The following is a 14,108-nucleotide window of genomic DNA, read 5'->3' as shown; positions in this document are numbered from 1 at the left end:
GATCTAACAATAATAGATTCTAGTTTAGGCTCTACTTCGACTTGAAGGTATGTCGGTTGGTGCACGGGCCCCTTCTATCACGGCCATAGCCCGACCAGACACTGTTACGCTATGCGAAAACTCGACGTACCATGTGCAGCGACTGGGCTGTGTATAGTTATCACGGCCACAGTTACACTGTGCAGTGCAACTGTGGCCGTTGGCCCTGCACGGGCACAGTCGCTTCCGGTCCCCGTCCTGAATTTACACACGCCAGGGCAAGTATGGTTGGACCTACTACTAATCGACCGCCTTATGTTTATCTGCTTGATAAGAATATTTAACACTGAAATTCACGTAAAAAAACTTGACCTACGTGATTGAGAAAATCCAGCTCTATCAAATGCCGTTGTTCCGTTTTCGATTCGAAGTTTCAGTGCAAAAATATCGCCGACGAACTTGCGTGGCCTCGTTTCAGCTCCCCGCGGTAAATCGCGTTAATAGGATCGACCGCTGTTTTTGCATTGACAATGCACGCAAACCGACTTGTATTGAACACCGTGTTGTACGAAGCTTTTTAGAAGCCTTTTTAGAAACTTCCATAGACGTTACATTGTGCTGTCATTACGATTCGGTGAAAATATTCATTCGAAATTTTGTCCTTGATTAAAACCATTAATGAACAATGAATTATCTCGTTTTCCCACACCATCCTCATCTACATTCAAAGCCAATCCATTTTTATGTGCTTTGCGCGCAGAGAAGTGCGTACTAAGTGTTCAGTGCGCGAATTATACGCGGTCGGTTTCAATAAGGGTGGTCGATATGTAGTAGGGCTACACAAGACACAGGGTCTCCGACCCAATCGTCCGCGTTCAGAATGGACAACTCGGCGGTAATATCCGCTACCCATGACGATGTGTCATCGTCCATGATGGCCACCCTACCTATATATAATCTGATCTGACGATTACAGTGTAGTTAACGACTGACGACGATCGACGGTGCGATGAAGAGAAGGCGTACACTGTAGTCGTACAAGTATAGGCAGCTACCTACTATAGCTCATGCGAACATTGCATCACACAGTACCGTACCATACATTCAATTCACATTACACAAAACGTACTCCCAGCGCTCAGATCAATCAAGCGAGCAAACGAGATACTATAGCGCGATACATTGCTTTAGGGATGTCTTGCGCACACACACATTTCGCTTCGTAGCAACTTCGGAAGCGAGTTTACGTGCTGCCGCCCGCGGCTGAAATATGTCCATGTATCCTCGCGACTGGGTGTCTTTAATCACACTATTCTACCAAAATGTTCGAGATAAACTGCTAAAAAACACACTTTCCTGCCCGTTTTATGATACCAAATTTTACCATAATGTAAAAGAAGACCCGCTCTTTCAGAAAATATGAAAAAGTCAAGTTCGGCTAGGTTGACCCATTTCACTTATTTTCAGTCCTCACGCAAAATCAGTGTGTTCGACTTTATGTTCGTTTTGAGGTGCACGGTCACATATTCTCATGACAGTAATTCAAAGAAGCTAAAAAAGGTTCTGAAATGATATCCCAAAACTGAAGATAGAATTCCTTTGTGAGACCATCATTACCTGGAGACTTTCCAGAGGGCATTAAATACAAAGCTTTGTAACACTCTTCTCGAGTAAGTTTACCTTCACAGGACAACATAGATTGCTTAAACAAATACCACGAGTGTTTAAAAACTCCTGAGCATTTTTATCATTCGTTTGTACTGTCTGTTTTGAATATAAACATTCATAAAAAGATTTGATTTGTGAAAGTATCTCTGTCTCACTCTCTATACACTTATTACCAACCTTTAATCTTTTGATAATGGACCTATTCTTACGTTGCTTCTCCAATGATAAAAAATATTTATTACTCTTCTCCATATTCTATCCAATTTGCTTTAGACCGTATGATCAAACCTTCAGTAATTTTAGTATAATATTCTTCTAATAATTGTTTGGCTTGTTCATATTCTTCCATCTTTTTTCTATTTGCTCGCCCATCTGTTCTATGTCTTGTATTTTCTTTTCTAATCTATTATGTTTCTATCTAATTGAGCTTTCTCCTTGCTGTACTTTTGTGCAAATCGTCTTACCTTAAATTTGAAATATTCCAACAATGAATTGGGATTAAACATATCGGCTTCTATCCTCCACTCTTGAAAATTAACTTTCAGCTCTTGACAGAATGCACTGTCTATACAAAGAGACGAATTGAACTTCCAGTAACCTTTACCGGATCTTTGTTCTTTGATTTCTAATTGTAAAAAGACTGCAGAGTGATCCGTGGAGACGGATGGTACTATATCAACTTTAGACACCATATCCTGGTGCTCAAATGGGATGAACCAATAATCAAGTCTGCTCTGACTAGTGAAACCTCGTTTTCTCCAAAAGTCTGCTCTGACTAGTGAAATCTCGTTATCTCCAAGTGTACTGTTTAGCCTTTGGGTTGTAAAATCGCCATATATCACATAATTCAAACTGATTTAAAAAAGAAATTAGTTCTTGTCTACTATTTCCTCCAACCAATCGGTAATGAACTTCTTTACCCATTCGATCGAGACTTACATTCAACGACACATTAAAATCACCGCCAGTGATCAGAATTGAGTCATTTATATATTCCATTATATGTGATGTGCTGGAGGACGGACGTGCCGGAGCGGAGCTCCATCTTATGCTCTGATTTCAGCGCCTTTTCGCCTCACCAGAGAAACTTTTTCATATGCCTGGATTGCACTCATCACGCTGATTCCGCGGATGTCTGGTATGTGTTGCGTAACTTGAGTGTTTTCAAGTTTTTCCGGGTTTTCTCTTCGTTTCTGGTCGTTTTTGTTGAAGAAGTATAATAAACTTAGCGTCCAACAATAACAAATATAAACAAAAATACGCTAAATAGACGTGCAAATAGTCCTACGCAAGGATTTCAGCCTACTATGACGTCACTATAGATATCAACATTAGTATTAGTATCGCGTACATCATGCAGCTGCAACGCAGATCTCCATTGTGAGGTCACCCGGGTTTAAGAACTTTGATCCTCGGAAAGGACATGACGCTGCTATTTATAGTTGTTAGTAACACGCGTATTCGTTAGATACACGCGCAACCAGGGCGCAACCAGTCAACAAACCTCACTGTGACGTCACCATATACAGTGCAGTCAACGCAGCTAGCTTTACAGTACCTTTACCTTTGGAGAGGGCAACCCCGTATGATTGTTGATGTAAGAAGTGCGCATTCGCTTCTACATCCAACAAACCTCATTGTGACGTCATTCCGTATGAAAAGGAGACTCTCTCTCTATCAGCAGTAGGTCCTACCGTCGTCTGCATCACATGTAGGGTGCGTGGTCCTGATTAACACCACGTTGGCATGGAGTTGAGGGCAACCTCCGGCTGTAAAATTGATTGCCTGAGTCGGCTTGGCAGCAGGCTGGAGTCGGCTGACGTTGTATGGCGGGTGTGAAATGATAAGACCTACGGTATATAATGTCACCCTGGCAGGCGAAGTGTCGTGGAGACGCGGGACAACTTCCATCGACTGGCAGGACCAGGCCAGTTAGCAGCCACTGCGATTCGGAAGGCAACGGCAAACCACCGTCTGAAATTGCTATGAGAATCAATGATGCAATATGAATACATGTACTGATGCTATTCGAGACAACGTACTCGGTAGCGCTGAGTCGTCAACAGCACGAGACTCCCTCGACCATCATCATGCTACCATGCATCTAAAATCGAAAAAGAGAATAGGCACATGGAACGTGAGATCACTGTATCAGGCAGGAAAACTTGCAAACGTTGTTCTGGAGATGAAGAGATTGAAGCTGGATGTTCTGGGAATGTCAGAGGTGCGCTGGCCGCAAGCGGGGAAAATAAAGGTGGACGGGTACACCATGGTCTACTCGGGAAACAGAAAGGCACATATAAATGGAGTCGGGATATTGATGTCAAACGAGATTGCGTCTGCAATGGCCGGATTCTACGCCGTTTCAGAAAGGGTGATCGTCTTGCAAGTGAACTCCAAGCCATTCAACTGTAATATCATCCAGCTTTATGCACCTACCAGCGCGTGTACAGAAGATGGAATCGAAGAATTCTACGAAAGTGTCGAGGAGGCATATCGGCAGTGCAAGCCAGGTGAACTAAATATCGTCATGGGGGATATGAACGCCAAAGTTGGACATGGTAGAGATGGAACCACGTGCGAGCACGATGTGTTGGGTCCCTATGGGCTGGGAGAGAGGAACGAACGTGGTGAGCGATGGATTCAGTGGTGTATGGTACATCAACAAGTGATTAAGAACACTTGGTTCAAACAGCCGAAACGCCGCCTATACACATGGTGCAGTCCAGGAGATGGAGTGCGTAACCAAATAGATTATATCACCATCAACCGTCGTTTTCATAGCTGGATTACAGCAACGAAGACATACCCTGGGGCAGACTGCGGGAGTGATCATGTTCCAGTGATTTGCAATCTACGGTTAAAGATCAACCGGCCTGCGAAGAGGAATCCATCTCGAAAGCCAAGACGTCGATTTGATCTATTAAGAACGGACCCGGCGGTAGCTGATCAATATAGAAAGCGTGTGGGAGAACTGCTGAACAAGGAGTCGACATCAGATTAGGCTGAGACATTGAACATGAGGCTGACAGAAGCTTTGGTACAAGCAGCGGAAGAGGTAATACCTGAGCAGCCGAGACAGGCAAAGCAGAAATGGATGACTGTCGATATCCAACTAATGGATCAGAGAAGAAAAGCAAAAAACCATGATGCTGTGTTGTACAAACAGCTGGACCGGGAAGTACGATACGAGTGCCGAAGGGCAAAGGAGGAATTTTTGAACGCACAATGTGATCACATCCAGAAACTGGAAGAAGAGAAGAAGTATAACGACATGCACAGCTCCATCCAGAAAGTGACTGGAAAGCGGAAAAGGTCAGCTGCCGGCGGTTGCCTGCGAGATAACAGCGGTGAAATTTTGATGGAAAAAACGGCAATATCAGACAGATGGAGAGAGTACATAGGCCAATTATTCGCTGACAATAGAGGTCCGCAGCCTACATATGGGGATGACAATGCAGGAGAACGTCGGATGCTGGAATTCACCAAAGATGAGGTCAGAAATGCGATATGGAAGAGCGCTTCCGGAAAGGCTGCAGGACCGGATGGTATACTGGTAGAGATGCTACAAGCATCAGAAGACGAAATCCTTGACATGGTCACAGAGATGATGAACGCAGTATATCGGGAAGGACATATACCAGACGACTGGTGTAGATCAATCTTCATTGCTCTACCGAAGAAAGCAGGAACTACGAAATGTGAGGAACACCGAACCATCAGTTTGATGAGCCATCTAACCAAGATTCTTGTTCGTTTGCTAATTATCCGGATAAGAGGTCGAACATGCAATGACACTTCACAGCAGCAATATGGATTTGTTCCAGACAGAGGAACACGGAATGCGATCTTCGTCATTCGCCGCTTGGCAGAAAGAGCTATAGAGAAGCAGCAACATCTGTATGTATGTTTTATCGACTACACGAAGGCGTTTGATAAGGTTAAACATGAAGAATTGTTCAAGACACTCGACAAGCTAGACATTGATGACGAAGATAAAAGGTTGTTGGCAGACCTGTACCTGTACTGCTGCGGTACAGCATGATGGAGAAGTTGGTGATTGGCAGGATATTGAGCGAGGTGTGCGACAAGGATGTGTTGGTTCGCCATACATGTTCAACTTATACACAGAGTCAATTATGCGACAACTGGACGAATTACCTGGCTTTGCAATCGGAGGCAGTCAACTCACAAACATGAGGTACGCCGATGACATGGTGATTCTAGCTGACAGTGCAGAGAAGTTGCAGGGATTGATGGATGTTGTCTCCAGAGCAAGCGAGGAAAAGGGGCTATCGATTAACATCGCGAAATCAGTAACCATGGTCCTCAGCAAAACTTCGCAGCCACCTCGATGTTCGATAGTGATAAATGGACAAGAGCTGAAGCAGGTGTCATCTTCCAATTACCTCGGTAGCCTGCTGACTTCAGACAGCCGCTCGGAACAAGAAATCAAGCGTAGAATTGGCATTGGAAAGACAGCGTTTCAGAACATGCGCAAGGTGATGACGAACCGCAAATTGTAGATCGCCACAAGGAAACGGTTCTTGAAGACGTACATATGGTCAGCTATGACATACGGCGCCGAGACATGGACAGTTAATAAGCCGATGAGACACAGAATAGAAAGTTTCGAGATGTGGTGCTACAGGCACCACAATGTTGAAAATATCATGGACGGAAAGAAAAACAAACACAGAAATACTAGAAATGGTGTCGGCTGAACGTGAGCTGCTCTCGACCATCAGGAAACGCCAGATGCAGTTTTTGGGCCATGTCGTGAGGAAGAGGCAAACTGAACATCTAGTCCTGTCTGGATTTGTGAATGGGAAGAGATCACGTGGACGACAGCGACTCACTTTCCTTTCTGCAATGGCTGGATTAGTCGGCGAGAGAGGATCTACATTGCTGCATTCGTGCGACGATAGAGGGAGATGGCGGAAACATACTGCATCAGTGATCGCCAACGGGCAGTGATGTCCATGGCAGAACAGAGATATATTCCATATTACTCAAGGTATTACTAATCTCAGCCCAAAATTGTTTTTGTTCTTTAACAATATTTGGTGCACATATATTGACAAAGGTGAAAATTTGATCATACATTTTGATACACAGTACAATATATCTCCCTTGGGAATCGTAGATCGTTTGTATCAACTCGAAATCCAACCCATCTCTAATGAAGGTTAATACCCCTCTGGCTAGGTTACTTCCATGACAAAAGTAAAATGTACCTTTCATTTGGCATTTCCAAAATAACTCCACTTCTTTGGTACTATGCGTCTCTTGTAAAAATACATCAAGATTTCTATTCTGTAAATATTAAAACACCTTCTTGCGTTTAAAGTATTCTCTGAGGCCGCATACATTAAACGATGGAAACTATAGATTTATATGTGTTTTTTCCATATTCATAGCAGCGACAAAAGTTACAGAGTTTACAGACAAAAGTTTACAGATAAAAGTTACAGAGAATATCCTTTCCCGTTTTAACATGACATACAAATTGAATTTTATTCGGTTTCATAACCACTCCTACTACGTATCTGCTGATGTAGAACAATATGTACCTTTCTGTACAAGAGTGTCATCAGACAGCCACTTTTTGCAATAATGAACTGAAATCAATCCATATATGATTAGAAAAACGCGAGAACAATTGAGTAGCAATCGAAGCATGACAGTAAATGCAAAAATCACCCGGATTTCCCTTGAAAATCAATATGTGTCAACGGGCTAAAAAAAAAAAGAAACGACAGAAAAGGAGCAACTAAAGGGATATTTAAGAGATTTCATTCCAACTAACGTCGCATTCTAGATATTGCTTACCCTGAGAGTTTTCAGTGGGCCCGGAGCATCTTTATCACCTGCTTTGTATGTGATCACGCGTGGGACTCTGTAGATGATAGTTCCCTTAACTGAAGAGGTAACTGATTCCACAATTTTGGTCCCATAACGGAAAAAGCACGATCACCATACCCATGTTTTACTCTGGGTGTTTGGAGTAAGAATGCATCTGATGATGAACGTAGCCTTCGTGTCGGATTGTATTTTTGAACAGAATTACTTATGTATATTGGGGAAAAAGAATGAACTGAATGATGTACTAATAACAGAATCTTGAAAATAATCCTTTTTTCTACAGGTAACCAATGTAAGGAACGGAGAACTGGTGACATGGAATCAAACTTATTAGTAAAAGTTAACAATCGGGCAGCAGAATTTTGCAACTGTTGAAGTTTTGTGACATCTTTTTTTGAAAGATTACACAACAATGAATTCGAAAAATCCAACCGAGAAGAAATCAAAGCATGAATAAGTATCTCAGCTGCAGATTTACACAAATATTTCCTTATGAAACTTAAATTACGCAACTGATATCGAACATTCCGCTGAATATGAGTTACATGACTTCGAAATGACATTTCCTGATCAAATATGACACCTAAATTACGGGCTGTTTTCGACGGAGTAATGCAAGTGCTACCGATGTTGACATGACATGACTGATAATCAACTTTGCTTAACATATGCTTTGATCACAATAACAGAAACTCAGATTTATCATCATTTAGTTTAAGGCCATTGGATGTAAGCCAAATTTTCAGATCTTGCAAACATGCTTCGAGTTTTACAATGGCGGATGACAATGAAGACACAGTGGGTTTAAAAGACAAATAAAGTTGTATATCATCCGCATAACATTGATAACTAATACAATGCTTGCGAAATACTTCACTAATTGGTTGCATATACAGAGAAATAAGCAGCGGGCCTCCAACAGAAGGTACACCAAACTTTGTCATAGTTTTACAAGAGGTAGAATCACCAATTCTGACATAATGAGATCGATCACATAAGTAAGATATAAACCAATCAAGAACAGTTCCTTTGATGCCCAAATATCTCAATCGTTGAATCAGAGTAGCATGGTCGACTGTGTCAAAAGCTGAGCTCATATCAAGCATGATAAGAGCAGTGATGTTACCACTATCTAATTCACTGAACACAATATCTGATAGGTTGACTAACAGTGTTTCTACACTATGACCAGGCTTGTACGCAGATTGAAATGAATCAAGCAATTCATTATCTTGCAGATACATTGTCAGTTGTGAGAAAACAACCTTTTCGAGCAATTTACTTAAATAAGGTCAATTTGAAATTGGACGGTAATTTTTTAAACACTCCTGATCTAAGCCTGCTTTTTTCAAAGTTGGATGAATAACTGCTTTTTTACACACCTGTGGAACTACACCTAATCTCAGGCTAGGCATTTATGATTCTTGTGATAACGGGTGCTAAAACTCTGCCACACTTCTTAACCAAATCTGTTGGGATTGGATCAAGTTCACATGATTTGTTAGGTGAGTTCTTAATAAGCTTTTCTATCTCATTAACAGTGACAGACTGAAACTCACTCAATTCTGACTTGACTTCACATACAATGTCATTTGGCTGTTCACAACGAGTTGGGAAACTCCGTTGGATTGCCACAATTTTATCAATGAAATATTGATTAAAACAATTGGCTAACTCAACCTGATCACCATGAGTGAGGTGTTCTGGTAAAGGAGATCGCTGTTTTCGGTAAAGTAAAGCATTAGCAACTTTGTACAACTTCTTTGTATCTTTCCCACAATCCGTAACCTTTTTTGAATGATATTGTGACTTAGCATCTTTAATCAAGGCATTTACACATCGCCTTTGTGCATGATACATCTGCTTGTGAATCTCCAGTTTTGTGGACCTTGACTTCCTTTCTAACTGTCTACGAAGCAGTTTTGCTTGAGCTATTTCTGGGGTATACCATTCCGTATTGGGGTGTATTGTGACCTTGATTCGTTTCTCAGGTGCTAACTTATCAAGGGTGGCAGTGAGTAAGGTGTTATACAAATTCACTTCATCATCAACATTATCAACTTGAGGTTCAGCTGATAAAAGAGACTTAACATGAGTATCAGCAACAAACTCTTGTGGGTTTACAGATTTCAAATTCCGTGTCACAACAAATGTTTTTTTGATACAACGTTTAGGAAGGTTCAATTCACACATTATTGCTGAATGATCTGATATACCTTCCACAACACCGGTATTACAAAGTTGTACAGTGTTACCTTTATGAGTTATAAGCAGATCTAATACATGGCCTCGATTACGAGTTGGCTCATTAATATGTTGAATCATATTAAAGGCTGACAATAATTCAGAGAACAACTTCGAATTCGAAGTTGATGAGTCCACAGGTATATTGAAATCACCTGCAATCAACAAGTCAGACGAGCAGAGAAGCTGTCTATCGAGAACATTAGAAAACTCACCCAAGAAAATCTGAAATTGTACTGAACTGGGTGGACGATATACATTGATGAAATGCAACGATTTCTGCATATAATTCAGAGTCATCTGAATCATTTCAAATATTGTAACATTTGGGGAATCTACAATTCTGATATCTAAATGACTTTTAAACAACACAGCTATTCCTCCTCCTCGTTTGCCAACTCTGGGAATGTGCTTAAATGTGAAGCCATGTGGTGTCAATTGACCAATCGGAGCAGCATCATTAGGCGTAGGCCATGTTTCACAAATAGCAACAATGTCTAATTCATGATCAAGAATATAATCTACAAACTCAGCGGTTTTGTTCTTCAGCGATCTGGCATTTAACATAGCAAATTTCATATTCATACATGAAATATCAGAATTCACAAATTTTCTTTCGTGTAAGAAACTTCACAGTTTGATCCCTATTTTGTCTTACTACTCTTTTACCTCTGTGAGTCTTTTTCACTCTGTTAATCTGTAGTGCTGTTATTCGTTGCCATGTCACTTCATTAATCCTAAGGCACTTACAAGAAGGTTGAGTGGAGTAAACATTGTAAGGGTTCAGCCGTAAAAGGTCCGAAATACTATATGCGCGTCTTGTATTGTTATCAACAGCATGATCTTTAGTAGCTGACACACTAAATGACGGACCTGGGTTGATTTCCAACATCTCCACTGGTAAGCAGTGAAATGTGAAAAGTAGAGCTTGCATTCTTATAATACAAAATGCATGCTTTTGAGTAGCCTTTTACTCTGATACCGGTACTAGACATGTTCTTATCATTCACAGTTGGTAGTATAGACCTACTAAAAGCGCATGTGGCTGTACAACAATACATACATGGCAAAAGAGTCAGTATTAGACTCACAACAAACATATTCCTCATTCGTTCCATTATACTGATCATTATCAGCACTGCATTGTGCAAAACGTACATACAAATTTAAAAAAATTTAAAAAAGCTACAGCTCATTCAAGTATACAACAGTTGAGCGCATGAACACATTACATAGCGCGTATGACTTCTACGCGCTTAACAGCCCTATGCTCGCATGAGCGCATAAACACATACCCTACCTGAATATGAAGGCTGTGGTGTGGCTCCCGTGCAAATGATATCAAACCCCAAATCCAGTTTGCCGATTTTCAGCCAAATCCTCGAATTACTTAACACAAAAATGGTCCAGGAGATTCACAAAGCACATACAATACAGCTGGCACAGTGACACAAAAATAATATCACAGAACAACACAAAAATCATAAACAACTCAGAGCACAGAAAAGAGGCAACCACGCAGGGCGCTCTCTACGTTACCAGTAAAGACGTTTTCTCACAGAAAGTTGTTCTTAAATATATGAATCTGAAAAACTAAAGGGTACCAGAAAAGGCGGCAAACGTGAAGAAATCTAATAAGCAAACCATTTGGTTTCCCTAATGTATTACACGATGACATCCAAAGTTTTCCAAAGTCAAACCTTCGGATAGAGTTCCATGAATCTCATTCGGGTCTATTTGCGAATTTTCTAGAAGTGATTTGTCCTGTAGACTAGATGGGTCGAATGCATTAGACAAGTCTAGCGGACATACACTTTTGCTTTTGATGCTCAAGGGTGAAAAAATCTACGCAGTATACAATTTGCTTACCTTATAACTCACAATCACGTTCAACTATCGTTAGAGTTGCATCCATGTCAGTGTGTTTTATGAAGAATTTACTTCGAGTGACATGTGTTTTACTTTGTGCATCCAAAAGCATGAGACAGCTCTACATAAAGAGTGACAAAATAAAGACGACAACCATGACGATATCTTCTTTTGGCCGACTATCATGTTAAGCAATTTCATCAAATCGCCCATCACTTTGTTTTACTTCTCAAATGCTTTATCAATAATTTTGTATTGGAGAAAAATATAACTCGAAGCGGTATAACAAATACATCAGACAGTTTAACTACCGGTTGACGATAAACGGCGACAAGGGCGACGAAATCCATTTAGCAAGATATATGCAAGTAATATAGCGAAACTTTGTACCAAATTGGATAGTAGTATACATAAATACTGCTTCCCCCAAACGAAGTAGATTTAGCCCAAAATTTCCTTTGCTTATTGACGATTTATCAGTTTGCTTCCATTTTGATTCATCTCGTTCTGTGTTTTTTTTTTTTCAATTTTCTTAAAGTGACTTTTGATCTCAAACAAGAAAGTTGTTTGTACCTAACATTGAGAAGCAAAACTTGGTAAAGTGATGCGCAATTGATGTGATATCTACGCAGTTTTATTGGGAAATAGATTTCTTCGAACTATTTCGCTTTTTAGCTTTTCACTCTCGTTTTACGGATGTTTGATGAATTTGAGCCCTCTAATTCAAATCACTTGTTACTTGAAGAAAACTAAAGAGAAACTCCCAACTGTAACAAAATTGCCATAGATACGTGATGTACAAACGAATCAAATCGTGCGCTAAATCGATTTCGTCACCCTTGTCGCCTTTCAATGTCACGATATCTTTAGAAGAGAACTTAATTCGGATGACATATTGACAAGTATTGAAACTTCAAAACGAAGAATTAGGACGATATGGTAGATTACCACAGCATTTTCTTTTTAGTTAAACAGATTTCGTCCTAATTTGTACATCATCCGATAGTTATATTCGAAATGCATCCTGCTTATTGTGCAAATGCATCATAAACTGAAAAGAATTTAATGCTTTTTACCAAATATAATAAATCATGTAATGCACGAACTTTTCAGAGCTTGATAACAATTCGTTCGATTTCCCTTAACTGCGTCATTGACAAGAATGACGCAAAGAATTACATGAATCTTTCAATATGGGATAAGCATCTAAAGATTAGAAGAGTGAAATGCTCTACCAATAACGAGTTTTCACATTTATCATTTACCTGTGTATAAAGGGTAACGAAAAAACACAATTATGCCGAAATCGATTTAGCCAACAGTACGCTCAAATATCGTTATAATGCTTTACTGAGAGATGAATGCTTCTCAATTTGCTATACTACGAAATTTTTTTCCCAAAATGACACGCACTTTGAATTGCATGCTTGAAAAACATTGGATGTATACATAGAGTGAAAAAAAAGCTCAGTCTGCTTTATCAAGTTTTTTTTTCCCCAAAAGATGTACACGCGTTTTTTATTTGATTCCTGAAGGACAGAAACAGTACACAAGAGGTGACGAAAGAAGGCAGTAAAAACGTTTTCTCCCACTTGTGTTTTCCATAGTCACACCATTATGAAGGGTGACGAAAAAAGATTTAGCCCACAATTTGCTTGGTTAATGCATTACGCTGGTATATTACTTTGGATAGAGTTGGATGAATCTCATTCTGTTTAATTACGATTTTTCTTTAAAGGGATGGTACAGTATTGGTGGAGATGAGAATAGGGCTTTTAACTTTTTGCGAGATACCGAGAAAACACTTATGATATAGTATATAATAGGGCGGTAAGGTGGCTCAGTCGGTAGCGCGTCTGCCTCACCATCACGCGGCCCGGGTTCGAACCCGAGTCTGGACTGAGCAATATTGTGTGTAAGCATACCGTCCCCTCTAGCAAGAGACAAAACACTCTGTCCCTTGGATAGGACATAAAATGGAGGTCCAGTATGAGAGAGTAACAACCCATACACGTAAAAGATCCCGCTTCATTCATTCATCGCAAAGAGCAGGGTGTTTAACCCAGTGAAGTGGTTCCACCTCACATCCAACTGGACCCCATGGAAGACCAGCTTAACGTAGCTGAATATGGGCTATCCAGCCATCTTCTCAGACGGAAATGAACAAACAGAGCATACCATTTTTAGAGGAATTCAATGTTTATTTGATGAAAATCGGGTTTGTATTGACCGAAACATCCAAAACAAGGTAAAACAAATCGACCGTAATTAAGTGTGGGTCCCAAACTTTCTTAGAATTGCTCTTTTTTTTTATGTATCTCAGTCATTTTGAAACCAATTTTCATCAAATAAATGTTGAATTCCCTCAGAATTTCAAAATAGGTTTCTCATTATATCACCAAGAAATTTAAAAAAAAATGAAATTAGGTTTGAACCAAAACTATACGATCCCTTTAAGTGATTTCTACTGTTGACTAGCTGGG

At 40.3% G+C, this 14,108-nt stretch overlaps 1 protein-coding gene across 1 annotated transcript; it reads left to right on the top strand.

The window, feature by feature from the left end:
- The first annotated feature begins 3,652 nt into the window (after window positions 1-3,652).
- LOC140241204 (craniofacial development protein 2-like) lies at window positions 3,653-4,651 on the top strand. The gene has a single exon (XM_072320961.1). It carries the CDS (start codon window positions 3,653-3,655, stop codon window positions 4,649-4,651), a length of 999 nt encoding a protein of 332 aa, XP_072177062.1.
- Window positions 4,652-14,108: the final 9,457 nt, after the last annotated feature.

Source organism: Diadema setosum, chromosome 17 (genome assembly GCF_964275005.1).
Source record: "Diadema setosum chromosome 17, eeDiaSeto1, whole genome shotgun sequence".
NCBI lineage: Eukaryota > Metazoa > Echinodermata > Echinoidea > Diadematoida > Diadematidae > Diadema > Diadema setosum.
Note: the sequence above shows the minus strand (reverse complement) of the source record. Positions and strands in the feature narration are given on the sequence as shown.

Excerpts from the sequence above, each read along its gene's own strand:
- LOC140241204 (XM_072320961.1), top strand. The coding sequence starts at position 3,653 with ATGAATACATGTACTGATGCTATTCGAGACAACGTACTCGGTAGCGCT.